This window comes from Bubalus bubalis, chromosome 24 (assembly GCF_019923935.1).
Source record: "Bubalus bubalis isolate 160015118507 breed Murrah chromosome 24, NDDB_SH_1, whole genome shotgun sequence".
In the NCBI taxonomy this organism is placed as follows: Eukaryota; Metazoa; Chordata; class Mammalia; order Artiodactyla; family Bovidae; genus Bubalus; species Bubalus bubalis.
In genome coordinates this window covers 15,429,174-15,457,102 of record NC_059180.1, presented here as the reverse complement: position 1 = coordinate 15,457,102, position 27,929 = coordinate 15,429,174, and the positions used below count along the sequence as shown (strand labels likewise).

General features: G+C 46.2%; 1 protein-coding gene and 1 non-coding gene across 5 annotated transcripts in view; both read left to right on the top strand.

The window, feature by feature from the left end:
• The first annotated feature begins 340 nt into the window (after positions 1-340).
• The window catches only part of LOC102402970 (Snf2 related CREBBP activator protein), a 30,834-nt gene continuing 3,245 nt past the window's right edge, over positions 341-27,929 (top strand). The window contains exons 1-33 of one of the 4 annotated variants that reach the window (XM_025275548.2): positions 341-421; positions 2,081-2,154; positions 2,710-2,972; positions 4,253-4,504; positions 6,094-6,279; positions 6,508-6,648; positions 7,424-7,646; positions 7,762-8,039; positions 8,665-8,755; positions 8,896-8,985; positions 9,473-9,661; positions 9,752-10,080; positions 10,184-10,361; positions 11,257-11,393; positions 11,613-11,782; positions 12,046-12,238; positions 13,756-13,892; positions 13,980-14,166; positions 15,189-15,358; positions 15,729-15,994; positions 16,210-16,497; positions 17,048-17,212; positions 17,489-17,674; positions 17,893-18,159; positions 18,493-20,000; positions 22,912-23,177; positions 23,314-23,516; positions 25,266-25,435; positions 25,597-25,793; positions 25,890-26,004; positions 26,213-26,332; positions 27,409-27,603; positions 27,753-27,836. In XM_025275548.2, the coding sequence (XP_025131333.2) occupies positions 2,919-2,972; positions 4,253-4,504; positions 6,094-6,279; positions 6,508-6,648; positions 7,424-7,646; positions 7,762-8,039; positions 8,665-8,755; positions 8,896-8,985; positions 9,473-9,661; positions 9,752-10,080; positions 10,184-10,361; positions 11,257-11,393; positions 11,613-11,782; positions 12,046-12,238; positions 13,756-13,892; positions 13,980-14,166; positions 15,189-15,358; positions 15,729-15,994; positions 16,210-16,497; positions 17,048-17,212; positions 17,489-17,674; positions 17,893-18,159; positions 18,493-20,000; positions 22,912-23,177; positions 23,314-23,516; positions 25,266-25,435; positions 25,597-25,793; positions 25,890-26,004; positions 26,213-26,332; positions 27,409-27,603; positions 27,753-27,836 (7,035 nt within the window). In that variant the 5' untranslated portion in view covers positions 341-421; positions 2,081-2,154; positions 2,710-2,918. Of the gene's footprint in view, positions 422-507; positions 647-802; positions 942-2,080; positions 2,155-2,709; positions 2,973-4,252; positions 4,505-6,093; positions 6,280-6,507; positions 6,649-7,423; positions 7,647-7,761; positions 8,040-8,664; positions 8,756-8,895; positions 8,986-9,472; positions 9,662-9,751; positions 10,081-10,183; positions 10,362-11,256; positions 11,394-11,612; positions 11,783-12,045; positions 12,239-13,755; positions 13,893-13,979; positions 14,167-15,188; positions 15,359-15,728; positions 15,995-16,209; positions 16,498-17,047; positions 17,213-17,488; positions 17,675-17,892; positions 18,160-18,492; positions 20,001-22,911; positions 23,178-23,313; positions 23,517-25,265; positions 25,436-25,596; positions 25,794-25,889; positions 26,005-26,212; positions 26,333-27,408; positions 27,604-27,752; positions 27,837-27,929 lie in introns of those variants that run through there. The other 3 variants (XM_044936370.1, XM_044936371.1, XM_044936373.1) reach the window with 3 other exon arrangements.
• LOC112581927 lies at positions 8,448-8,578 on the top strand. Its single transcript, XR_003106599.1, has one exon. It is a non-coding gene; the product is annotated as a small nucleolar RNA SNORA30/SNORA37 family (small nucleolar RNA).

Here is a 27,929-nt window from a genome sequence, read left to right as displayed (position 1 = left end):
ACAACAACCCTTGTGTAAGATGAAGCAGGTCTACATAACTGGACTGCCATATGAATCCAGAGACCCATGCTCCACGGCTAACTAGCTAAAAGTACCTGAGAAATTGCTTTAGCACTCCGGGTGATCTATTAAAGCGGGGCGGACTCATCCGAGTTGGCAGCCGCAATGCAGCTTCAACGGCAGGTTCCGTAGTGGATAAAAACGCTTCGTAGCGGGCAAGCGCTGTCTCTGCGCGGACTACATCTCCCAGCCGGCCTTGCGCTTCGGGCAGCGCCCTACGCTAGCACGCGAGCTTCCTCGCTCCCCCAACCTCCAGTTACTGTTTCTCGCGAGAAGACGGCCGCGCCGGCGGTAGCGATAGTGAGCTGTGGTGGTGGCGGTGGTGTTGGTGGTGGCGGCCGAGACGGCGGCGGCCATTTTGGTGAGGCCTCGGAAGCGGCGGCGGCGGTTCGCTGCGAGTAGCGTCTTCCACTTTTCCCACCGCCCGCCTGCATCACTGTGCCGCGAGAGGAAGCAGTGGAAGCAAGGCGGTGGTAGTAGCCGCGGGCCCCAGGGGAATTTAAAGGCCGCGAAGGCGGCGGCCAAGAGGGGGCCCTCCCCCCTCCTCGGCGGGAGGGGGGTGGTGCGCACGCCCCCGAGGACGCAGGTAAGGAGAGGGAGACAAGATGGCGGACGCCTCACAGTTTCCCCCTCCCCTGACGGGTGATTGCGCGCGCATCTTTCCGCCACCGCCTCCCCTCCCACCTTCCCGGGATGCTGCGCGCGCACCTTCGGCCGGGGCCCCGGGGCCGGTGCGCGAGGCTGTCGGCGCGCGCCCATAGAGACAGGCTCAGGGGGGCCAGGCTGGCCGGCGCTGGGCCCGGGCGCGTCTCCTCTCCCCTCCCGCCGGTCTGCGCACGCGTACCTGAGCGAGCGAGCGAGCCCTGAGAGGACGGACCCAGGTGCGCTCCTGCCCGCCCACCAACCCCAGCCCCCTCTCAGGGGCGCGCGGGAAGAGGAAGGGGGGCGTGGGGCGAGTAGTCGGGGCGCGCGCCCACCATATCCAGTCAGGAGCTAGGACCTGGCGGCACTAGCTCTCCCTTATCTCAGCCTTTCGCGGTCTGGTGGTGGTGGGGGGGTGCTCCCTGACCGGCAGGGATGAAAGACTGCCTAGCCTTGCGACCCTTGTGTGCGTGGGTTTGGGTTCTGGCGGGAGCCCCCGGGCGGTGCGCGCAGCCGGCTCTCTCCGCCTCCAGGCGCGCACGCGCGGGCCCCTCCCCCAGTCGCTCACGTTGGGTGGGGTGGGAGTCTAGGAGGGGGCGGGGCCATCTTAGGGCTAGTGGCAAGTTGGGGCAGAGGTCAGGGGTCACGCTGGGTCAGGCTGTTGGGACGCATTGGGAGACGGTAATGAAGCCGGGGGTCGAGAGTTCATACTTCTTGATTCTGGTTGTTAGCGCGATTCCAGTGACTTGTGGAACAGGGAGTGAATCAAAGGCTGCGCCGTGGTTAAGGAATTTCCTTAAACACTGGGGAAACACTTCCGGGCCTTTTGTGGGTTTACCCTACCTATTTCCGGAGTATGGTTCTTTGCTTTTAAGCCTTCCTCACCTCTGAGTGCTACTCTAAGGTAGCTCTAGTTCTGGTGTTTGAGGAAGTGTCTTATGGGGCAGGTGTAGGAGTAGAAGGGCTCCCCTGAGAAAGGGTGGATTCTCCTGTGTTCAGCCCTCACTGGAAAGGAGAGCAGGCTGCCAGGCAGCCAGCACCTTTTGAGCTTCTGGATGTGACAGCTTTTTTGGCTTTGTTAATTTCAGCGGTTGGAGCCTTTTACCCTTCAGCTTTTTAAACTTGTTGTCGAGGCTTCACTGGCCAGCTTCTCCTCCCCAGCCAGAGTCTCATATCCCTAGGAAATTCTGTTTTCACAACACATGGTTTGTTTTTAATTTTTGGAAATGTGATCTTTTTCTACTACTGTAATTCTCTTCAGCCTTTGAACTGACTTGGGTTTATTAAAAAAAACTTCAAAAGTTGGTGTAAAGAAGGCTTTGATGGGTGTTGGTAGATGTGAATTAGTTCCTCACTGCTGTTTTCCTCCCTGTTTCAGGCGTGATTCCCCTCAGTACGGCGGCACCGTGGAAGTGCAGACTTTCACAGGGGGTGTGGTCTCAGCTCACACAGGTGAGGACTCAAATATTGCTTCATATACTGATGCTAATGGAGAGATGTTTAAGATAATGATTGTGGTGCAACACAGTACTGGGTCTATGGATAGAGATCTGAATCACAGCCTGCCTCCACCAGGGAGAGGAGCACATTCTTTGGTTTTAACATCAGACTGTCTTAGTCTGTTCTCCTCCTCCTACTTCTTTACTGTGTGACTTTGTGCAAGTCATTTGGTCTATTTGCATTCTGATTTCCTAACTTCCAAAAGAAATACTAGAATGTAAACTCCATGTAGGTCAGCCATCTTTTCTGCATAGTTCTTTTTTTCAGCATGTAGAAGGAACTAAATAAACATTTATCATGGCTTGAAAAGTATCTGGTTTATAAGGAAGATGTGAGAATTATAGAACACATCAAGTAAGTACTAAGAATTGGACACATAATAGATGCTCAAGAAACTTAAGCTGTAATCACTGTTCAGTTATCTTTATTTGTTAGTGTTATTCTTGGGTTCTAAAAAGGTTCTTTAATCTTTCTAAATCACTTTCTACTGTTTTTACCCTACTTTAGGTGCTCCAGAGGCCGGTGGACCTGAGCGGAGGCTGGGACGCCCTAGTGGGCCCCGGGCCCTGGAAGGCGGGTCCCGGTGGCCGGTGGCCCAGAATGAGGCCAGCTCCCAGCATGCCCTGCAGCCGGACGCCAGCCCCTCGGCCAGCAGCAGTGGTGACAACGACCCAGTCGTTCTTCAGGCATCCAAAGAGGAGCCTGGGAGTGGGACCATGCAGAGCTGCCCCTCCCCTGCTCACCCTCAGCTCCCAATCTTGCAAACACAGGTTCGAAAGTGGGGTAGATTCCTTCTCTGCTGCTGCTTTGGGCTGCTGGCTTTGAGGCAGAAGGAATGTGGCAGGTTTTAGCCATGTTTCCGCGATCCTAGCTAGCTAGGTAGCTGAGTTTGGAGAGTTTTTGATACTCAGGTGGGCTGTCAAGCCTGTTGGATACACATATTCTACTTTACATTAGTGTTACGTTGATCTCTTAAGAGCATGGAAACGCCTTATTATCTTCAAAAGTTTGAATTAGGCCAGGTTGGAAATGAGTTTTGTGACAAAATGCTTTCAAGACTGTGTGCTTTGAGAATAGCTCAATTTCTTTTGGAACTGAAGGGAGGTAAGCTTTATAGATGGGGTATATTGATTTTTTTCTTATATTGAGGGAATGTTGGAGATTGGGGAAAAAAATCATGACTTTTAAAACTGGACAGACCTAGATTTCTATACAGTAGACTTTTGATGGTTATGGGTTTGATATTTGTAATTTGCCTGGGAAATTCTGTGACATAATGTCTTTCATAATTCAGTCGAGGTAGGAATTTGAGTGGCATACTGTGAAGCTTGTGTGCCAGAATTTCATGCGTTCTCTCACTATCCGCAATTAAGTTGGACTTTGTTCTCTACTTACTATTGTTTGTGCAGTACCTTGTAATAGGTAGATGTTTGAGAACAATGACCAACCCTCCTTTTCCTCTCCCACCTCTCCAGTAAAGGAAACCTTAACAAGACTAGTGATGAACATGCAGAGGTTTGGGTGATTTGGGGCTTTTTTGTCACCTTTTAAATTTGGTGGTAGCTCAGATTTATTTACATTGATGAATCTGCCATACTTGCTGTGAAATGGAGGGAAAAATAGGGAGTTGTTTATTTGAGCGGCAACCCACTCCAGTGTTCTTGCCTGGAGAATCCCAGGGATGGGGGAGCCTGGTGGGCTGCTGTCTATGGGGTTGCACAGAGCCGGACACGACTGAAGTGACTTAGCAGCAGCAGCAGCATGGAGGTTCTGAAAAAATCATTAAGATTTGAAGTCATGTGCTATCTTAGTATTTTTGAATTGGGGAATTATGTAAATGTCAGGCTATAATTCCTCTTGCATGATAAGTGTTTACTGGAAACTTGGCCTTACCATCTTGAAAACCTTATTAAAACTATCCCAAATGCTGTGTTTATAAAAATGAGGTTGATACCCTACTCCAGAGTTTTTTCATCGGAAGATAGAATGAAGTAATGTACTAAAAACCCCTTAAGGCATTCATTTTATCTCTCACTTCTGTCTTTTCTAGATGGTGTCGGACGGCATGACAGGCAGCAATCCCGTGTCCCCTGCCTCATCCAGTTCCCCAGCCTCTAGTGGGGCAGGCGGCATCTCCCCCCAGCATATAGCTCAAGATTCCTCTTTGGATGGACCTCCAGGGCCCCCAGATGGTGCCACAGTGCCCTTGGAGGGGCTCAGCTTACCCCAGCCTACTGACCTGGCTAACAGGGGCCCAAAGTGGGAGAAGAGCCATGCTGAAATTGCAGAGCAGGCCAAGCATGTACGTATTGGAAAGGCCTGTGAAGCTTCTTGGGAGTCTTCTTCCCGGAATTCCTGTGTCCCATGAGTACCTAACACTTCTTTCCTTGTCTTTGATTTAGAATATATGCTCTGCTTTGACTTACATGATTTTGAGCAAGTTGCTTGAACTCTGAGCCTCCTTTTCTTTTCTGTAAAATAAGGATGGTGTAATAGCCAATGGGCTACTTAAAAGTTTAAGTTGGCACTTCCCTGGTGGTCCAGTGGTTAAGACTCCAAGCTTCCAGTGCAGGGGGTGATCCTTGGTCAGGGAACTTAGTTCCCATATGCTGCATAGCCAAATGAAAAAAAAAAAAGACTCCACACTCCCAGTGTGGGGGGCCCAAGTTTGATCCCTGCTCAGGGAACTAGGTCCCACATACCATAACTAAAGATCCTGCATGTGTTAACTGAGACCCAGTACAGCCAAGTAAATAAAAGTAATAAAATAATTTTTTTTTTTTTTAATTTTAAAAAAAGGAGTTAAGTTAAAGGAGAAAATAGACATGAAAGTGCTTTGTAAGCTAAAAAAAAATTTAGCTGGTTTCTAAAATTTACTAGTTTCCACTTTATGTTTGTCTCCTGTAGTCTCTGTTATACTTAGCAGAGGTAAATGTGATCTCTGGGCCAGCAATATCAGCCTTATTACCTGGGAACTTACTAGAAATGCAAATTCTTCACACCTCTTTTTTTCCTACCCATTTAAAACTCTAGGCATGGGGTCCAATACTCTTAAAAGCAGTACAGATGATTCTGATGCATGCTCAGCTTTGAGAGTTGTTGGTCTAATATCCATGTCTTTCTTCGTGTTTCCTTGGTGACCATCAGGCCATTTAATTCCCTGTCTCATCAATGGCCGTTAGTCCCTTTGCTTTAACTTTTGTCAGGAGAGGACAGAAATAATGGAGGCAGTTGTCCTAAGTTGTCCTAAGTCACTTCTATTAAATAAAAATTTCAAGTGCTTTCATTTTTCTTAGGAGATATAATCAGTGTAGAAAGTATCATAATTTTGTTATACTAATCACTGTTAATCTTTTTGTGTATAATTTTGCAGTAATCTCTACAAAATAAAATGTTTTTAAAAAACAGAATTACATCAATTGGAATTTTAGTATCTGTTTATAAGTATGGTTATTCTTGTGTAAGAATTTGCCAGCCATGGAAATCCCTTGTAGTTAGAGTTAGTAAGGAAGCTTGCTGTCCCCTGTTCTCTGGGAAGCTCCCCTTGGGTTTTGTTTTCCCAAGTCTTGCCTATATTCATAAAGTGTGAATTAACGGAAAGAGCATGAAATCTGGTGTTTGGAGTCATTGGACCTATTTTTAATTCTCAGTCCTTATCACTTCCTGTGTAGTCTGAAGTAAATCACTTCATCTTTCTGAAAGTTTTTTTAGTTACCTGAAGAGCATATAACATCAACTCTTGGAGCTGGTATTGATAATGTTGACTCAAGACAAGCATGTAATACTCAGTCCAGTCAGTGCCTATATGTAGTCATAGCCCAAGGATTCAGCCACGGTCATGAGATGAAGTATATGTCCAGTAACTTAATTGATCTAACTCTCCCTTGTTAGGAGGCTGAGATTGAGACTCGAATTGCTGAGCTGCGGAAGGAGGGTTTCTGGTCACTGAAGAGGCTCCCTAAAGTGCCTGAACCTCCCCGCCCCAAGGGCCACTGGGACTATTTGTGTGAGGAGATGCAGTGGCTCTCTGCTGACTTTGCTCAGGAGCGCCGTTGGAAACGGGGTGTTGCCCGTAAGGTATGTCTTCAACTGGGCCTACTCCCTTCCATTTTTGTTTTAGGGTTGCTTTTCCTTGATGGTTGGAAGGGAACCAAACATAATAGTGTAGGGTGCTTACAAATGCCTCTAGTCTCAAGAGGCAAGCTCTGACTCCACTGGATTCTTGGCTTTGATTTTTCTCTTTGCTCTTGACTTGGGGAAAGGCCAAGGGTCTGGCCTTGGAGTGTTTTCACTTCATTTCCACAGGTGGTGCGAATGGTGATCCGGCACCACGAGGAGCAGCGGCAGAAAGAGGAACGGGCCCGGAGGGAGGAGCAGGCCAAACTGCGCCGAATCGCCTCTGCCATGGCCAAGGATGTTAGGCAGTTTTGGAGCAATGTGGAGAAGGTAGGCAGCAGAGACTGGGAAAGGGAAATGCTTTGGGTGTAATGGGTGGGTAGCATGGTAACAGGAATGATCAGAAATTCTCCTTGAGAGAGTAAATAAATATGATTTTCTGCAATGCTAATGACATTTCTGTTGTGTGTTGGACCTTTCAAGCATTGAGTGCTATGAGAAAGAGAATTACAGTGGAAAAATACGGGCCCTGCCTTTGGTGATTGTTAATAGGACTTTTTGACTTCTCTAGGCCATCTGTCCTTTGCAGGGCATTCAGCATGTTTTTTCTAAAACCTGCCTGTGCCATTTAGCTGCTTAAATAACATTTAAGTTCTCATTAATTGAATTGCTCCCATATATCAACATTAAGTTGTAATTGTTTCTTAAGTATTATCTGGTTTCTGTCTATATTTTCATTCTTGTATCTTTCCAGTTCTTTTCCTTTCCGTTTCAAACATTGTTTTGTATATCTATGGCCATTTATACATGCTTTTTCTGCTGCTAGGAATGCCTTTCTCCTCATTTTCACTCAGGGAACACCTACTTAATGTTTATGATTCAGCTCCAGATACATTTGTAAGTCTTTCCCCATTGCCTGAGACTAAGGTAGCTCTTCTCTCTCCTGTACTTCCTTTCTGCTTTCCTTGGAAGCATCCTTAAGGTTGTTTAGCTCTTCCCTCCTGAAAAGCCCAGGCCTAGCATACAGGAGGCTTCTCTAAATGTTGAGTAATAGTACAGAGTAAAAGATTATTTTGGTGATCCCTCCATTTCCTGTTTGTGACAGGTGGTACAATTCAAGCAACAGTCCCGGCTTGAGGAAAAGAGGAAAAAAGCCCTGGACCTGCACCTGGACTTCATCGTGGGGCAAACTGAGAAGTACTCAGACCTTCTGTCGCAGAGCCTCAACCAGCCGCTAGCCTCCAGCAAGGCTGGTTCTTCCCCTTGCCTTGGCTCTTCCTCGGCTGCCTCTAGTCCTCCACCCCCAGGTTCCCGGATGGATGATGAAGGTGTGTGTCCTCTTTAGCTCTGTTACTCTTCCTCATGTACCCTTTCCAGAGCTGAAAACCCACCCTGTGGCTTGCAGGGCCCCGTGGACTTTGTGACCTTGTTCTCCTGCTATAGATGGGGACTTCCAACCCCAAGAGGAGGAGGAAGAGGATGATGAGGAGACGATTGAGGTTGAAGAACAGCAGGAAGGCAATGATGCAGAGACCCAGAGGCGTGAGATTGAGCTACTTCGTCGTGAGGGTGAACTGCCACTGGAAGAGCTGCTCCGTTCCCTCCCCCCTCAGCTGCTAGGAGGGCCTTCCAGCCCCTCAGGAACTCCCTCGTCTCATGAGAGTGACACCCGAGATGGTCCTGAAGAAGGGGGTGAAGAAGAACCCTCTCAGGTGTTGAAGGTATGGCAGAAGGGGATAGAAGGTGGATTCAGAGTAGGCGCAGAGGGAGAGCCTCAAAAGGACTGAGTTCTTCTGGTCTGTAAGGTTCATTGTGGTTTTCAGGAGTTCTCCCTGGTCTGAGCAGTTGCGCTCTCATTTGAGGATGGATGGGAAAGAATCTGGGTTTGGGCAAGTTACAGCCTGAGATAGGCATATTTCTGATGTGTGGAAGAACATACTGCACTTTTTGGATTGCTGTGTGACCTTGAAAAAATAACATACCTTGGCCCTTGTCACTTCTATGAAATATCCCTAATACTCATTTGCTGGTTTGGACCTGGGATGGGAACCTTGAAGTCTCTTCTGGACCTAAGCTCTGTTTTTCCATGTGTCTGAGTGCACGGGGTTGTTGGGGGCTGTATTTCTTTTCTAGCACTTTCACAGGTCCTCCCCCAGATCGTGGGGCCAGGATTTGGTAGCTGGTGCTAAAATTGAAAACCCTTGATGATATCTTTGCCCTGGGACTGTATCAGTGGCAACTGTCAATCGATGGGACAGAGAGTACTCTGACATCTTACTCAGTGTTGGGTCTTTCTCTTGCTGCTCTAACCACAGGCTTTCTCCTTTCTTATCCTCTGCCATTCAGGTAAAGCCCCCACCCTCTGTCACACAGCGCAACAAACAGCCTTGGCATCCAGATGAGGATGATGAAGAGTTTACTGCCAATGAGGATGAAGGTCAGACCTGTTCTCAGTCCTGTTGCTTCTTACCCCTTGAATCATCTGAACCTGATGTTTCAGGCTTTTTCACCTCTTCTACTTGGACTGTATGACCTGAACTTCTGTCCCACTTGGTCTTGTTTCATTCTCTTGCCTAGCGGAGGATGAAGAGGATACCATAGCAGCTGAAGAGCAGTTGGAAGGGGAGGTGGATCATGCCATGGAGCTGAGCGAGTTGGCTCGAGAAGGTGACACCAGATGTTTTACTGAGTATCCACTTGGTCTTTCTGTGCAGAATGCCAGAGATAAAGAGATGAATAAGACACTTTATCCCTCCTGGAGGAACTCCAGATCTAATGACAGATTTATAAGTGAATAGCTATAAATAGAAAATTATGACTGGTTATGGTGGAAATTTGAACATAGTGATGTGAGAGCAAGTGAAGGGAAGAACTGTGGGAATATGATAGTGGCCTTGTTTAACCTGAACCTTAAAGGGGAGGTTCATTAGATTGATACCATCCTTCCCAATGAAGGCAGTGCCATCCATGGTTCTGGCCCATGTTAAGAGGCTTAGCTGAAAGTAGCTGGTGCTGAAAGGAAACTCTTTTGCCTCCCCTCTGACCTGGGCCTAGCAGTGTCTGCAGAGCCTGAGGTAAAATGAACTAGCGCCACTCAGACCTCCTGTTTTTCCCCATGAAGCACCTAAAGGCTTACCATTCACTTCTCTTCCAGGTGAGCTGTCTATGGAGGAGTTACTGCAGCGGTATGCAGGAGCCTATGCGTCTGATGCCTCTGCCCCAGGTTCTGGGAGTAGTGAAGAGGAAGATGAGGATGAAGTTGAGGCTAACAGCTCTGACGGTGAACCAGAGGGGGCCACAGAAGCTGAAGAGGCTCCTCAGGAGGATAGTAGCAGTCAATCAGGTGAATGTGTGGTCATGAGGGATGAGCTGGGAAGGGCAGGTACTGGAGGAGCAGCTATGATGAACACTAAGCCTTGGTCTTGTGCGTTAGACTCTGCTGAGGAACAGAGTGAGGATGAGGATGAGGAACATTCGGAAGAGGAAGAAACAAGTGAGAGCTCGGAATCAGAGGAATCCGAGTCTGAGGAATCTGAGGAGTCCCGATCACAGAGCCAAGCAGATGAGGAAGAGGAGGAAGATGATGACTTTGGGGTGGAGTACTTGCTTGCCCGGGATGAAGAGCAGAGTGAGGCAGATGGGGGCAGTGGACCTCCCACCCCAGGGCCCACCACCACTCTAGGCCCTAAGAAAGAAATTACTGACATCGCTGCAGCAGCTGAAAGTCTCCAGCCCAAGGGTTATACCTTGGCCACTACCCAGGTATATCCAGGCCCAAGCTTCTGCTTTCTCAAATCTTCACTTTCCTGTTTCTCAGTGACAGATGCTTCAGTTCCGTTGTGATACCTCTCTTCCTCCCTACCAGGTGAAGACACCCATCCCCTTGCTCCTGCGGGGCCAGCTCCGAGAGTACCAACACATTGGGCTGGACTGGCTGGTTACTATGTATGAGAAGAAGCTTAATGGCATTCTTGCTGATGAGATGGGGTTAGGCAAGACCATCCAGACCATTTCCCTGCTTGCCCACTTGGCCTGTGAGAAAGGTAATTAGGCAGGGCCCTTCTTGGGTCTCCCTGGCCAATTTCCTGAGAAGCTCGTTTAATGACTTCAGCTGCAGCACCATGAAACCCTCTTGCTGCTAAGTAGCTTTATTGAATCTAATCAGTAATTGTAGAGAGAGGTCAGTGTGGGCACTGGGATTCTTTTTTATTTTCTCCTTCAATTTTGATTTAGTTGATTTACAATTTTGCGTTAGTTTCAGGTGTACAGCACAGTGATTTGGTTATACATATATACATAATTCTTTTTCAGATGCTTTTCCTTTTAGGTTATTGTAAGACATTGAATGTAATTCCCTATGCTATACAGTAAATCCTTTTAATATGTTTTACTTGTAGTAGTGCATATCTGTTAATCCCATACTCTTAATTTATCCCTCCTCCTCTTTCCCTTTTGGTAACCATAATTTTGTTTTTTGTGTCTGAGTCTGTTTCTGTTTTGTGAGTTGGGTTTATTTATATTATGGTGCTGTGATTCTTAGGAAGGGACATTGGGACAGAATGTTCACAGTTTATATGTGAGAACCAGAACTCCAAAGTTTGTATTTTTTAACCATCTTTCATCATTTAAAAAATTCCTTTGCCCCAAATTTCTTCAAATTTTTATTTTTTAATGAGGTGTAATTAACATAACATTATATTAGTTTCAGGTGTGCAACATAATGATTCGATATGTGTATACAGTGTAAAATGACAATCATAGTAAGAGTAGTTAACATACATCATCGTACATAGTTATAAAACATCCATCATCATACATAGTTATAAAACATTTTGGTTTTTCTTGTGATGAGCACTTTTAAGATCTAGTCTCTTGGCAGTACAGTATTATTAACTGCAGTCACTGTGCTGTACATCTTTTAATTCTTTTGCTAAACAGGTAACTGGGGTCCCCATTTGATCATTGTCCCCACCAGCGTGATGTTGAACTGGGAGATGGAGCTGAAACGTTGGTGCCCCAGCTTTAAAATCCTTACTTACTATGGAGCCCAGAAAGAGAGGAAGCTCAAGCGGCAGGTTTGCTCCCCCATGTGATCACTCCCCTCCACTGTTGATGCCTCCTATACTTTTAGGTCCTTTCCTCAAATGAATTTCTTTTCCTTCCTTTTCTGTTGCCCTATTCTGCTCCTGGGACTCTTCTCCCAACCTGATTGCTGTCCCTTGAAGACCTTAGGATGTCTTCTTTTTGTTCGTTCTTTTCACACTACTTTCTGCTACTTTCTCTTGGTACTGCAGGGCTGGACCAAGCCCAATGCCTTCCATGTGTGTATCACATCTTACAAGCTGGTGCTGCAGGACCACCAGGCCTTCCGCCGCAAGAACTGGCGCTATCTTATATTGGATGAGGCTCAGAACATCAAGAACTTCAAGTCACAGCGCTGGCAGTCACTGCTCAACTTCAACAGGTGAAGATGGAGATGTCCAGGATTTGTGGGAGAGTAAACTTGTCCTGAACCCACTCCAGTGTTCTTGCCTGGAGAATCCCAGGGACGGGGGAGCCTGGTGGGCTGCCATTTATGGGGTCGCACAGAGTCAGACACGACTGAAGCAACTTAGCAGCAGCAGCAGACTTCAGCAGCAGTCCTGAAGGGTGGGATGCTTGGAAGGTGGATGCTTGGAGGATGTTTTGCTGACCATCCTCCTTCTCATTCCATTTTCCTCTTTGCAGCCAGAGACGCCTGCTCCTGACAGGAACACCCTTGCAAAACAGCCTCATGGAACTGTGGTCCTTGATGCACTTTTTGATGCCCCATGTCTTCCAGTCTCATCGCGAGTTCAAAGAATGGTTCTCTAACCCCCTAACTGGCATGATTGAGGGCAGCCAAGAATACAATGAAGGTCTAGTCAAGCGTCTTCACAAGGTAGGGTCTATACCAGTTTGTTGAGGGCATGGGGAATAACGAACTAAAGTTCACAGCCGGAAAACCCTTAGGGAGAGGGAAGGCAGTACTGGGCTGAATATACTCAGTTGTCAGGCTGCAGTGTTCCAGTGTCTAACCCATGGCCAGATTGAGTGACTTCATCTTAGTCATCATTCTGCCTTTTTTTTTTTAATGGTAGCATTTCTCTTTTTATTCCTTGAGTAGAGTAATGCTGAACAGTTTCTGGCTTGGATTTCTCTTTACATGACTTATCACAACTTCATATTTTTGTTGTGTTCCCTTTTTCCTTTTTGGTCTTTTCTGGCTCTTCTCCCTTTGTCCAATGTCCAGCTTTTAAATAACATTTCTCAGCGTTCTGATCTTCAGACTTTTTTTTTTTTGTCTCTCAATTTACTTATCTCCTTTGCATACTCAATAATTCCTTGACTGTCTAGACCACTCAACCTATATTTAAATTTCTAATGACATTTTTAATTGAAAGTTCCTCTTTTTTAAAATTTGTATTTTTGTTATCTGCCCCCAACCCCTTTGATGATCCCTGTCTCATGGCCATTTTTGTACAGAAAACAATAAATGTTTCCATCTCAGTTTGGTGCCATTAGTCTGATATTTTTGGAGTGCAAGAGGGGTTTCCCTTTCTCTTTGGGCCCCAGGGCTCACCACCCTGCCCCTCGCCTGGGTAGCTCTTGCCACCCTGCCTGAAAGTTCCTTTTGAATTCACTCTATTATAAGCCAAATATCTTAAGCTTTATAGCCTGTTATTTCTATTCCACTTTGGTCAGTCATATCATTATTTTGGTAAATCAAACAAAAAACCATTAAGTTTTTCCTAAACTATACCTCCTCCTTTTTTAAATCTTGCAATATTTCAAAAATTATTCCTGTTTTATTGAGTTATAATTGATATACAGCACTGTATAAGCTTAAGCTGTACAACGTAATGATTTGACATATATACATCATGAAATGGTTGCCACACTAGGGTTAGTGACACTATCACTCTTCACTTTTTTTCATCTCTCTCTGAACTTCTTCCAGGTCAACTTGATGACTAAATCCTAGTCAGATTTTACCTCCTGAGATCTCAGATTTGCCTTTTGTTTTCTGTGCTTCTATCAGCGTCACATTTATTCTCAGCTTCTCGGCTGAATTTACTTTCATAATCTTATGAATTTACAGTTACTCCTTTGGAATGCAGTTTGACTCATCCCTTCTGTGTAGTTAGTTGCTCTGTCCTCGGTGCTTCCTTTGTCACGTGTGTTGTGATTATCATCTTTATGTCTGTTTTTTTCATTATAGTAAATTCCTTGAGAGGAGGGCTTACATCTGACTCATCTTTGTGTGGTTGGTTCCCGCTTGCTGCATGGCTGCATGGATGTTTACTAACGGGCTAAGCCAGGGCTCTGCTGGTCATCAGGCCAAGACCCAGGGAGAGGGTTCAGCTGGGACACATTGCCCGCTCTTCTCCTGTCAGCCTCCTGCTTATTTGCTTTTAGGTTTTGCGGCCTTTTTTGCTGCGCCGAGTTAAGGTGGATGTTGAGAAGCAGATGCCTAAAAAGTATGAGCATGTTATCCGCTGCCGGCTCTCCAAGCGCCAGCGCTGTCTTTATGATGACTTCATGGCCCAGACCACGTAAGGCAGGACTGAGGGTGGGCCTGGGACCCCAGACCGAGCAGGAGTGACTGCTAAGGTGCCCTGTTTATTTCTCCTTTCTCTCAGAACTAAGGAGACGCTAGCCACAGGCCACTTCATGAGCGTCATCAACATTCTGATGCAGCTGCGAAAAGTCTGCAATCATCCAAACCTATTTGATCCTCGACCTGTTACCTCCCCCTTCATCACTCCAGGCATCTGTTTCAGCACCGCCTCTTTGGTGCTAAGGGCCACTGATGTGCACCCTCTCCAGGTGAGCAGTTGTCCCCAAGATTATTGCCCTACCCAACCCTGCACCTCTTTTCTTTAGGCTGGAGTCTGACCTTTAGCATCCTTACTTCCCCTGTCACCTCAGCACTGTTCCAGCTTCATTGTTTTCTAATAACGGTGTCACTTTGGGCAAGGTAACTATTAACTTTTAACCCTGAGTTTGCTTGCCCTTCAGAATAGGGGTTGTAAGGCCTGTTCTGCAGTATGTGTGAGAGAATTGTGTTAGTATTTTTTAGAAGTACTTTACATAATAATTAATACTTAAATATTACTTTGTTTTCCTGCTCCTTCCCTCTTTTTGGCCACTTCCCCCCTAAATTTTTGTTTTTATTACAGTAGAACACACATAAAAAGTTTTACCATTTTAACCTTTTCTAAGCATATGGTACAATTTCATTAATACATTCACATAGTTGTATAGCCATCGCTATCATCCATCTTCAGAACTTTCTTCATCTTCCTAAACTGAAACTCCATATTCATTAAATTATAACTCCTCATTCTTCCTCTAGTCCCAGCACCTGGCAGTCACCATTCTACTTTCTGTCTCTATAAATTTACTATTCTAGTATTTCATGTTTCGTGGAATCATAAAGTATTTGTCCTTTTGTTGCTGGCATATTTCACTTAGTAGAATGTTTTCAAGCATGTGTTAGAATTTCCTTCCTTTTTAAAGTTGGCTAATATTCTTTTGTACTTGTTTTTGTGTATATGTCTGTGTATGTTCACATTTATGCACGTTGTTATTTTGTTGTGTTGTAGGACTTTGTGTGTTCTGGATGTTAGGCTCTTATCAGACATATGATTTGCAAATACTGTAATTTTGGTCCCATTCTATAGCTTGCCATTTCACTCTGTTAATAGTGTCCTTTGGTGCAGTCCAGTTTATCAGGTCTTTGCTTTTGCTGTCTGGTATGATATCCAAGAAATAGTTGCCACGTTTCCAAATTGTTGCCAAATCATTGATCCTTTGACACTGTGTTTTTGTATTCCTTCTTATGTCAGCGGATAGACATGGGTCGGTTTGACCTCATTGGCCTGGAGGGTCGTGTCTCTAGATATGAGGCTGACACATTTCTACCCCAATACCGCCTTTCCCGTCGGGTTCTTCTAGAAGTGGCTACTGCTCCTGACCCCCCACCCCGGCCCAAGCCAGTCAAGATGAAAGTCAACAGGTACTAAGGCTGAGGAATAAGGGATGGGTTCCTAAAAAAAAAGTGGCTACAGCTGGCTGGGTGGGTTGGGGTGGAAAGTTGGAGGCTAGGCTCGACTGTTTATATGGGTGGATGAAAAATGGGGGAGAGAATAACTAGAAGATGGTCCTGGGAGAGGCCCTTGTGTTTGTCATTGATCGTTTCCCCCCCTCCCTCTGCTTGGTGCCTTTTGGTTATCGGATTTCTTTCTCTTTTTCTCCTTTGGGTCTTACCTTTCCCTTTTTTTCTTTTATAATCTGCCGATTTCTCTGCCTCATCTTCCTTATTTATTTTTTTTCCTATTCCTTACTCTCCCTCCTCCCCTACCCATCCCCTTGTGTTTTCCTCATAGGATGCTGCAGCCAGTGCCCAAGCAAGAAGGCCGGACAGTGGTGGTTGTGAACAGTCCACGGACCCCCCTGGGCCCTGTCCCAGTCCGACCCCCTCCAGGCCCTGAACTCTCAGCCCAGCCCAGCCCTGGCCCAACCCCCCCAGTGCTGCCAGCACCACTGCTGGTGTCAGCCTCGCCTTCCGGGCCCCCACTTATTCCAGCATCCCGGCCTCCTGGCCCTGTTCTTTTGCCCCCACTGCAGCCAAACAGTGGGCCTCTCCCCCAGGGTGAGTTGCAAGGAAGCCAGGATGCTGGGGGGTACTTCAGGCAGATTGTTTGGATTGGGGGAGAAGTAATGAAATTTAGTGTTTGAGGAGCTGGGTTGGAGAGAGGGGTGTAGTGTTTGATGGGCTACGAGAGATTATGTATGGAGGCTTCTAGGAGCAGGCTAAAGCTTAATTGGTCAAGTTATATCTGACAGGCGTTTGCTTTGTGTTTACAGTGTTACCATCCCCTCTGGGGGTCTTAAGTGGGACCTCACGGCCTCCCACACCAACCCTGTCCTTGAAGCCGGCCCCACCTGCCCCTGTTCGCCTGAGCCCTGCCCCACCACCAGGCTCCTCCAACCTGTTGAAGCCGCTTACAGTGCCCCCAGCCTATGCGTTCCCGAATGCTGCTGCCACCACCACCTCCACCAGCACGGTCACTGCTCCCACTACGGCAGCGCCAGCTCCTGCTCCTGCGCCACAGCGCCTCATCCTGTCTCCCGACATGCAAGCTCGCCTGCCCTGTAAGTTCCCAGGGCTCTGTGAGGGTAAAGGACTTGAGCTGGCAGGAAGGCCTGTCTGTGTGCCATGGAGCAAGAGAAGAAAAGCTGGGGGCCAGGCATGTGTCAGATTATAGGTAGCTAACATATATTAGTTATCTTGCCAGGCATTGATAATTCTTAATCAAGTAAGAGCCCTGAAGTAGTTCACAGTCTCTAGTTGGGGAGGTGACCCATAGATGAGTAAATAGTGGTCAGCCTAATAGTAGATAATTATTTGGGGTAAAAGGGCAGCACAGTGGGCAGGTGTGTGTGTGTGAGTGATGAGCTCAGGATGGTGGAAGGCTGTTAGAGGATGTAAAGGAGATTGCAGATTAAACAAGCAGGATTGGAAGGAGTAGCATGTCAAAAGCTCAGAGGCTGTAGGTGGAGGCTGAGGTTCTTATTCTTAGAACATGGTGAATTGAGTGGGGGATGGGTTGGAGAAACTGGAGACTTGCACCTCATGGAGGTGTGTGAAATGACATTGAGCAGAGTGAGCCCCATGTACATTAAGCCTCTTCTTTATTTGTAGCAGGTGAAGTGGTCAGCATCGGGCAGTTGGCCTCACTAACACAACGTCCAGTGGCTAGTACAGGGGGAAGCAAACCTCTCACCTTCCAAATCCAGGGCAACAAGCTGACTTTGACTGGTGCCCAGGTGCGCCAGCTTGCTGTGGGGCAGCCCCGCCCGCTGCAAAGTAGGTAAAACCCACCCCCTGTCCTGCCTTTTTCTTCCTCTTCTTTGTCCCTTTGTTTTTGTGGCTCTTTCCAGATGTCAGCCTTTATGTTTTTTCCCCCTAGCTTTTGGTGGGTGTGGCCAAGGGGAATGGTTGAAGGGTTCTTTAGATCAAGATAGGTATGAGGTTATTCTGGAGAAGTTACTCCCTTTCTGTTCTTTCTTCTCTTGCCCCTGCCTCTGCCCTCCTCCGGCTGATAGCTGCTTCTTTCTCTCTCTCTCTCTTCCCTTAACCCAGGGAATGTGGTGCACCTGGTGTCAGCAGGGGGGCAGCACCACCTCATCAGCCAGCCTGCCCATGTGGCCCTCATCCAGGCCGTGGCCCCGACCCCTGGCCCCACCCCTGTCTCTGTGCTGCCTTCTTCGACCCCCAGCACCACCCCTGCCCCCACTGGCCTCAGCCTTCCGCTTGCTGCTAACCAGGGTGAGGCTTCTGGCCTTCCTACTTACTTAGCCCTTGCTGGCCTTGGTCCTTCCAGGCATGCCCTGGGCTACTGTCTGTCTAGCCTTCCCCCAGTGTTGTTTTCCCTTGCCAGTAACTCTGATATCTGTCTGCTACCCTCTCCTGCCCTTGGACTTCTTCCATCCTTTGGGTTTCTTGTTTCTTTTCTACCTTCCCCTCAATGTAGCTTCCTCTTGCAGTGCCACCAACCATGGTGAATAATACAGGCGTGGTGAAGATTGTAGTGAGACAGGCCCCTCGGGATGGACTGACTCCTGTTCCTCCGTTGGCCCCAGCACCCCGACCTCCAAGCTCTGGGCTTCCAGCTGTGTTGACTCCACGCCCCACATTACCCCCTGGCCGTCTACCCACACCTAGTCTGGGTACTGCCCGGGCTTCCATACCCACATCCACTCTCGTGAGGCCACTTCTCAAGCTGGTCCACAGTCCTTCGCCTGAAGTCAGTGGTGAGTCAAGGTGGCTGATGCCAGAAATTTTTGCTGGGAATGGAGATAGGGTGGCCCAGAGGGTATCTAAGTCACAGTAGATGCTTTCATTATCAGTATACTGGTTTGCAGCGGCCCCCGCTGAGCCCTTGTCTGATTCTAAGATACATTGGTTAGAATCTGGAAGGAAAAGAAATGTTCGATTGTTCGATTCCTTGAATCTTTGAGATCATGGTGTGGGAGTGAAGGTCTTCTGGGAAAAGGTGAACCTTGAGGGTAGGGGAATGGGTGGGACAGGGTAATAGAAGGAGCAAGAAAAGAATGGGGGGGCTAACTTATCCTCTGTCTCCACAGCTTCAGCACCCGGAGCTGCTCCCTTGACCATCTCTTCTCCTCTCCCTGTGCCATCTTCACTCCCTGGACCAGCCTCTTCTCCAGTGCCAGTCCCCAACTCCTCTCCCCTTGCTAGTCCTGTGTCTTCTACAGTCTCAATTCCGGTGTCATCTTCACTTCCCATCTCTGTCTCCGCAACTCTTCCTTCCCCAGCCTCAGCTCCACTCACCATTCCCATCTCAGCCCCCTTGCCTGTTTCGGCTTCGGGCCCCACTCTTTTGACTAATGTGACTCCAACACTGACACCGGTTGTCTCAGCAGCCCCTGGACCTCCTTCTTTGGCACCAGTTGGGGCTTCTCCATCAGCGTCAGCCTTGACTCTAGGTTTGGCCTCAACTCCATCCCTGTCCCCATCTCAGGCACCTGGTCACCCTCTATTGTTGGCTCCGGCCTCTTCACATGTTCCAGGGTTGAACTCAGCCGTGGCCCCAGCATGTTCACCTGTCCTGGTGCCGGCTTCTGCTCTGGCCAATCCTTTTCCGGCAACACCAAATCCAGCTCCAGCTCAGGCTTCCCTTTTGGCTCCAGCACCTACTGCATCTCAGGCTCTGGCCACCTCTCTGGCTCCCATGGTGGCTCCACAGACAGCAATCCTGGCTCCTTCTCCAGCTCCTCCTCTGGCTCCTCTTCCAGTCCTGGCTCCATCACCAGGTCCTACTTCTGTCCTGGCTTCATCGCAGACTTCGGTTCCAGTTCTGGCTTCATCGTCTACTCCAGGAACGCCTTTAGCCTCAGCCTCCTCATTGGGGCCAGCCCCAGCTGCTGCGTTGGCTCCATCATCAGCTCAAACTATGGTACCAGCCCCAGTTCCATCACCTCTTCCGAGTCCGGCTTCTACGCAGACATTGGCTTTACCCCCCGCTTTAGCATCCACTCTTGGCGGCTCGTCTCCATCTCAGACACTGTCTTTGGGAACTGGGAATCCTCAAAGTCCCTTTTCAGCTCAGACGTTGTCATTGACTCCAGCATCATCCTTAGTACCAGCTCCAGCCCAAACACTGTCTTTAGCACCAGGACCACCATTGGGTCCATCTCAGACGCTGTCTTTGGCTCCAGCACCCACTCTGGCTCCAGTTTCTCCTATGGGCCCAGCCCCAGCTCACACGCTGACTTTGGCTCCAGTATCATCATCTGCTTCACTCCTGGCCCCAGCTTCAGTGCAGACACTGACTTTGAGCCCTGCCCAAGTTCCGGTGCCCACCTTGGGCCCAGCAGCAGCTCAGACTCTGGCATTGGCCCCAGCCTCAACACAGAGCCCAGCTTCCCAGGCATCTTCCCTTGTGGTTTCGTCATCTGGCGCCGCTCCCTTGCCTGTCACCATGGTATCCCGGCTACCTGTTTCCAAGGATGAGCCTGAAACACTGACATTACGCTCTGGTCCCCCCAGCCCTCCCTCCACTGCTACCTCGTTCAGTGGTCCCCGACCTCGACGACAGCCCCCACCACCACCTCGTTCCCCTTTCTATCTGGTAAGTTTTACTGTCTCAAAGGAGAGGGGACAGGAAACTGAATTCTTTTGGAGTATTGCTATAGAGTGGATGGAACAGAATAATGTCACTTTTATCTTGGTAAATTACAAAGCCTGTTTTTTTTGGACCTAATACTTGAATGCCACTGGACAGAGCCCTCTCCTGGGCCTTTACTCTTATCTGTAAAATGGGAATAATAATTCAGGTCCTACTTTTCACAGAGGAATAGTTGAGGACATAATGTGCTTTTAAAACTATTAATCACTGATGTGTTCAAGGCTTTTTTGTTAAATTTGGTCTCTGGTTCTTGTTTACTCTTGAGTTAGTGTTGATATATAATTGCCCCATTTTACAGATGAAACTAGCTCATTAAATGATGTTTTAAAATTTACACAACTTGTGAGAATACAAATGTGCTGACTCTACTGCTTTCTCTTCTGCACAAGAGGCAGTCTCAGAGACAGGAAGATTTTTCTGAGTTGATCACCATCGATATTTGAACTTACAAGGGATAAAGGACACCATGGAATACAGTTCCCTAAAGATCATGAGCCTTGCTGTAGTGTTTTACCTTCATGGTGATTAAGTGGGCAATAAAAACAACTTTTTTCTGTCCCTTCATGAGCTTTCTGGTAGCCATTTTTTTTCTGTCATGTATATAGTTCTATGTATGTTTGGTTGAGTTAAAGTTGCAACACAGAGTAAGTAACCCATGACCTAATAAGTAGAAAGATCTAGGGAGTCTTTCCAGGTCCTCTTGTATTTTTCTCCCGCTGATAATAGAGCTGCTGCTGTATTATTATGCTCTATTATCTATTATTATTTGCCTCAGCCCCAGTCCCCCACCCTCCATCAGTGCCACTGACTCCACCTTTGGTCTTCCTCTAATGCTGCCAGGTTGGTCTGGCTTTTTGGAATCCGAGAGGAAAGCCTAGATCTTAGCCCAAGGGTACAACCCCATAATCTGTGTTTTACTTTCATTGCTCTGCAAGTATTAATAGGTAGCAGCTTCTTGACACTTTTTTAAAGAAGTTTGAGATATAAATCACATACCATACAGTTCTCCTATTTAAACCATACAATTTATTGACTTCTAGTATATTCACAGAGTTATGCAACTGTGACCATGGTCAACTTGAGAACCGTTTGCATGTTCTGTAAAGAAAACCCCACACTTAGCCATCGTCCTTAATACTTTGCTTTTCTCCTAACTCTAAATAACCACTAGCCTACTTAATGTCCTACTTATTGAGTCATATATAGTCTTTTGTGACTGGCTTCTTTCACTTATTTTAATGTTTTTGAGGTTCATCCATGTTATGCTATAACTGAGTTATATGTGTATATACAACAGTACTTCATTTAAAAAAAAAATTGTTGAATAATATTCCATTGTATGGGTATACCATATTTTATATATCTGTTGATCAGTTGATTGGGGGACATTTGGTTTGTTTCTTCTTTTTGGCTGTTATGAATAATGCTGCTATGAACATTCATGTATAAGATTTTGTATCTTTTCATGTGTTTTCATTTATATTGGATGTAACTTTAGAAGTGGAATTGCTGGGGTATGGTAACTGTGTTTGACTGAAGAATTGACAAATTTGTTTTCCAAAGTGGCTGTACCATTTTAAATTCCCTAGCACTTGTGGGGGTTTGAGATTCTCTACATCTTTGCCAAAAACTTGTTGTCTGTTTGATTATATCCATCCTAGTGGGTTTGAAGTGGTGCCTTGTGGTTTTGATTTGCATTTTCCTGATCATTAATGATGTTGAGCATCTTTTCAGAGGTTGTTAGCCATTTGTATATTCTTCTTTGAAGAAATGTCTATTCAGATCCTTTCCCTTTTTTAATGGGGTTATTTTGTTTCTTTCTGTTACTGATATGTAAGATTTCTTTATGTATTCTGGATACAAATCCTTTTTCAGATAGATGATTTGCAAATATTGTTTCCTTTGCTACTACTGTTGAGAGCTGGCCTTAATGATTTTTCCCTCTAAGATGCTTTCCTTCCTCACTTAGACCACCAGAAGCCAAGAGGTCAAGCTTAAGATAGCAGTCAGGAAGGGAAATTTGGGACACTGCTTTTTTTCAGGACCATCTTGTAGATTCTAGTCTTCATTATTTGTGCATTCCAGTAACAGATATTTATTGAGAGCCTACTTTGTGCCAGATAACAAGCTGAATATTAGATGAATACGACGAGCAAGATCAGATATTTTTCATGTTATATAGGGCTTACAGTTTAGTGGATAGAAGATGTTAAAGAATCATAGCCATGTAAAACTCCAAGAGTGATAAGTGCTACAAGAGTTAGGTGACTTGATAGCCTATGAAACTGGAAGCACAAAAGATGGAAAAGGATTGGGTCAGAATCATACAAATTTTCTGCCACCGGGAAAAATCTCCCCTCCCCTTTTCTCTCTCAGGGTGATGGTACCTAGATGTCTGGTTGGCTGTTCCCATCCCACCCCATTCCAGTCTAACCTTTGACAGAGACCTGGCATGGATTTGGTTAGCGTGCCTGCATCCTGCTCAGTGCTTTGAGGAGGGATTTTAGTCATTGTTTTGGATCTACCACAAGAAGATAAATTAGGGTATCCTGGAGTTAAGTGTTTTATGGGAAAATCCACACATATCATCCATTCTATAAGTTGATCGAATATGTGGATCTTAATTTTGAGTATTGAGACATCTGCTTTGGTAGCATACAGGGAAGATCAGTTTTCTCTTTCAGAGAAGTCATTTCATTCAATGTGGTGAAAAGAATAATTCCCATATTGACAACTTGGGAAAGCTAAAATAGTGTGTTCTTGAATCTTTGGGTTTCCATAAATTATGTTTTAATTCTGGGAGTTACTGCCAGGTCTTCTGTAAGGATGCTGATGACTTTTTCTGTGTTTTTAGGACTCTCTGGAGGAAAAGAGGAAGCGGCAGCGGTCTGAACGCCTGGAACGGATTTTCCAACTTAGTGAGGCTCATGGGGCCCTGGCACCTGTGTATGGGACTGAAGTCTTGGATTTCTGTACCCTGCCCCAACCTGTTGCCAGCCCCATCGGCCCTCGTTCTCCTGGCCCCAGCCACCCCACCTTTTGGACTTATACCGAGGCTGCCCGCCAGGCTGTACTGTTTCCCCAGCAACGACTAGACCAGCTGTCAGAAATCATTGAGAGGTTGGCAGGGCTAAGTGCTAATGGGAAGTGGGTCTTGGGGCCTCTGAGTGGATATAGTGGTTAGGGCTGTTAAAGGTGCTGACTTTTGGGGCCATTCAGAGTTCCATATTTTCTACAGCTTGGCTTCTTTTTACAGGTTCATCTTTGTCATGCCTCCTGTGGAGGCACCTCCCCCTTCCTTGCACGCCTGCCACCCACCTCCTTGGCTGGCCCCACGTCAGGCAGCCTTCCAGGAGCAATTGGCTCATGAGCTCTGGCCTCGGGCTCGTCCTCTGCACCGTATTGTATGTAACATGCGTACCCAGTTTCCTGACTTGAGGCTCATCCAGTATGATTGTGGTGAGTTCACTGGCCAGTGAGGGTGCCTTGATCTCTTTTCTTGTCTTAGTCTCAAGGTGGTTATATCAGAGGGATGCTCTACATAAGGTTTCTGTGGGTTTCATTAAACATTAGATAGTCTTTTAGGTTATGCTTATGGGTGAGATGAAATGTAGGCCTTATGATGGATTCTTGGCATTTGTAAATTTGACTTTGATGAAAGTTGAAAGTGTTTGCTAACTCATTTATTCAGTGATTATTTTGTGACCTTCTGTTACATTGTATATCATTTAGGATACAATGGCAAATGAGATAGTACAGCATGGAGTTTTTAGATTTATGGGGAAAGGTGTGTGCTAGTACAGGACTGCATAGTAAATAGTAGATTTGGGGGAATTCCCTGATGGTCCAGTGATTAGGACTCTTTTTACTTCTTTTTTTGGCTTTTCAAGGGCATGTTCAATTGGTCAGGGAACTAAGATTTTGTAAGCCACATGGCCAAAAAAAAATGTAAATAGTATATTTTATTTTGGGAAACTATTTGGATGAGGATCCTTTTCTTTTGGTTAGAATCTTATTGTTTAGAAGGAATTTGGCTGCAGGTAATAAAACCAACCAAAGGTGGCTTCAAAATCATTTATTGTTTACCAAGTCAGAAATGCTGAGAAAGGGTATATAACTGGTTTAGCAGTTTACTGGTGTCTTTATGGACCCAAGACTTTGCCTGCCATCCTTAGCTTGTATCTTTTTATTCTCATGGTTATTTCCTTGTGGTATTAAGATGATGTTCCAGGGAGTATACCAGTACTCCAAGCAGAGAGCAAGGGGTTGAGACAAAATATTCCTAGCAAGACTTTGATTTTTTTTTCTTCTGGGAAAAAAAGCCCACCCAGTTGACTTTGATTCAGAATTGACTCAGATAGAAATATATGCCGATCCCTAGAGTAATCACTGACACAGGAAAGTCAAAGAGGAACTGTGGCTTATTTATAATGATTCATCTTCTGGGGTTGGTTTGAGGCATGCCTTCCCTGGGAATCACCCTGCCAGGTGTTCACAGGATTAGTTGGGTTCTGTTACTCATGAATGATAATAGTGACTAGTTTCTGCTACAGCTCTGCACAGATACTTCTATAGTAACATAAAATTTGGAGATTTCGTAAATGTCTTAGAACAGAAGAAAGGCAGCAGAATTTTTAGTAATATGTATTCAACAGCTATTTTAGTAAAATTATTTTATAACATTTGAAACCATTCAGAATAGGTAAAATGAAAGTCTTTGTTGAAAGTGTTTAAACTGATTGAATCAGAAATGTTACAGAAATTTTGTATTTGATGGTGGGCTGAACTAGATAACCTCATAAGATCCTGCCTCTGTGGTCTGATCTTAGTGACCTTCCATCCCTGTGAGCTCATGACATCAATGGATTTGTTATCTTGTGAATTGCTTTTTTTGTGTTTCAGCTGGTATAACTCAGTGTAGTGCTGGAAGGTCTCTTGCTCATACACCACTAAGGATTTCTTTTTTTACCCCCGAGGGTCTGTATTACCCTTCCCCTAGACTGAAAGAAGTCAGGTCCAAGACAAGAGCTGACTTAAGAGGAAGAACCCTTAAGGGAAGAAAACATATGTTAAATATTTTTGATCCTCTGGGTTAACCAAAACCCTGGCGTAAAACGTTTATCTCTCAAGTACATAGGCTTCCCGTGCTACGTGTTCTCCTCACTCCAGCTTATAGCTCGTTCCCTGTACCCCTTCATGTCTCTTTAGGAAAGTTGCAAACGTTGGCAGTGCTGTTGCGACAGCTCAAGGCAGAGGGCCACCGGGTGCTCATTTTCACCCAGATGACCCGAATGCTGGATGTATTGGAGCAGTTTCTCACCTACCATGGGCACCTCTACTTGCGTCTGGATGGGTCGACTAGAGTTGAACAGAGACAGGTAACCCAGGCACCTGCAACCCTTAGAGGCTCGCCTCAGCTCAGTCTCCTTTTCTAGGGCTCAAGAGTCTCATGAGGGGGTCCCACTAAGCCTTGGTCTGTTTTTGGAGATATGTCTCCCAATACTGTTCTTTTTTTTTTTTTTTTCCCTTTTTCCTCTAGGCTTTGATGGAACGATTCAATGCAGACAAACGCATATTCTGCTTCATCCTTTCAACTCGGAGTGGGGGTGTGGGCGTGAACCTGACGGGGGCAGACACTGTTGTTTTTTATGACAGCGACTGGAATCCTACCATGGATGCTCAGGCCCAGGATCGCTGTCACCGAATTGGCCAGACCCGAGATGTCCACATATATAGGTGTTGCCTTGTCTCCCCTTACCTTACTTTTCCTTTGCTAATAGGGTTTTATTGATGTATTTGACTGTTTATACATGTCCTTCATCACCTGCCTAGGCTTATCAGTGAACGGACAGTGGAAGAGAACATCCTAAAAAAGGCAAATCAGAAGAGAATGTTGGGAGATATGGCTATTGAGGGAGGCAACTTCACCACAGCCTATTTTAAACAGGTACTAAGATCTTCCAGTCTGTGTAGGAGGGAACTGCTATGAGTATGGGAATTACTGCTGCTTATTAGAAAGGATGCTTTGACCCCCACATACCTGCCTTTTCAACCAGTGATGCTTCTGATACCACTGATAGCTACCAGCTTCATAGCTATAGACCTGAGACCAACATTCCTTTGGCTCTGACACTCTGTTTATGTTCTTTCCAAAGCAGACCATCCGAGAGTTGTTTGATATGCCTCTGGAGGAGCCATCTGGCTCATCTGTACCCTCTGCCCCTGACGATGAGGAGGAGACTGTGGCCAGCAAGCAGACCCATATCCTGGAGCAGGTGAAGAAAAGAGTGGGCAGGGACTTCCCTGGCAATCCAGTGATTAAGACTCTGTGCTTCCACTGCAGAAGTCCCATTCCTGGTCAGGGAACTGAGATCCTGCCCTGCAAAAAGAGTTGACAGTCCCTAGAGTAGAGCTAACGGTTATAGTGTGTGTCATTTTTCAGTCTCTTGAGTTTGTCCAAGGGGAAAGAACTATTTCTGCTGCTTCCCAGATTACAGTTCACCTTTGATACTTGTGAGTAGATTGCTTATTGGTTCACCTGATTTCATAGATAGAATCACGGTTCTAGGTTTGAATTCCAGCAGTGCTTCTTGATAGTGTCTGTTAAGTTACATCCATTTAATCCTTTGAGCCGTAATTCCCACTTCTCTGAAATGCTAAATTAGAAGGAAGTAACTGAGGGTTAAATGGCATAGTGGACTTAGAAGTGCTTTGTATATAGTGTAAAACTCTTTTTTCCAAACATTAAAGCATACTAGAATCATTTGGAAGATTTTGAAAAAGATTGATTCCTGGGCCCTGTTTCACAGTCTTTCTACTTAAATCATGGTTTTTCAGGGTGAGGTCTGGGCATTTGTAGTTTTTTGGAAGTAGACAGATGTTTAGAAACTACAGGTGTGGATTATCATGGAGAAAATTTTTCCTACCAAGTGCATTCCTCTCATGCTCTAGGCTACTTCCCTCAGTGACTTTGGTGTGATCTCTCTGGATATTCATCTCAGGGGAATGATCAGACATTAGTCTGTTGTCCTGAGGGATCTCAGTGCAAAAAAGAATTGTGGATTATTTTGTATTCAAAAAATTACTGCTTTAAAAAGATATGAGGCTGACTTGAAAGTAAGTAGAACTAGAGGTCTCAAAAACAGTTATTTTGTCCCTGGTGGGACTCCTGGTTGAATCTGTTCTCTCCTATGTGGACCACTGTGTTGTTTTGGTAATTTGGGTGGCCCAGAAGAGAGTTGAGTTATGGTGTAAATCTGCTTTGATGTAAATCTGGCCTCATTTGCCAGAATCAAATCACAGGATGTAAAGAAAGAACTTCTCATGGTGTTTCTTTCCCACACCCTTGTAGGCATTGTGTCGAGCAGAGGATGAAGAGGATATTCGTGCGGCCACCCAGGCCAAGGCTGAGCAGGTGGCTGAGCTTGCAGAATTCAATGAGAATGATGGGTTTACTGCTGGTGAGGGAGAGGAGGCTGGTCGGCCTGGGGCTGAAGATGAGGAAATGTCACGGGCTGAGCAGGAAATTGCTGCCCTTGTAGAACAGGTTGGTGTTGGATCCACTAGTTCTCAGCCTTACCCTCCATAGCCCCTTCCTGTGGACTCTATGACTGTCTGTCTTTGGTGAAAATAATCACGAGTGATGGGCCCTGGGCACCAGGTTGCTACTTTCATCACCATTGCTCTTTCCCACAGCTGACCCCCATTGAGCGCTATGCCATGAAATTCCTGGAAGCCTCCCTGGAGGAGGTGAGCCGAGAGGAGCTCAAGCAGGCAGAAGTGAGTATTTCTTCAGGGTGGGGATAGAAGTGGAAGGTGACTGCTTTCCACCTACTCTACGTGCTGCTTGCCTCCCTCTGACCAGTCCTTGGG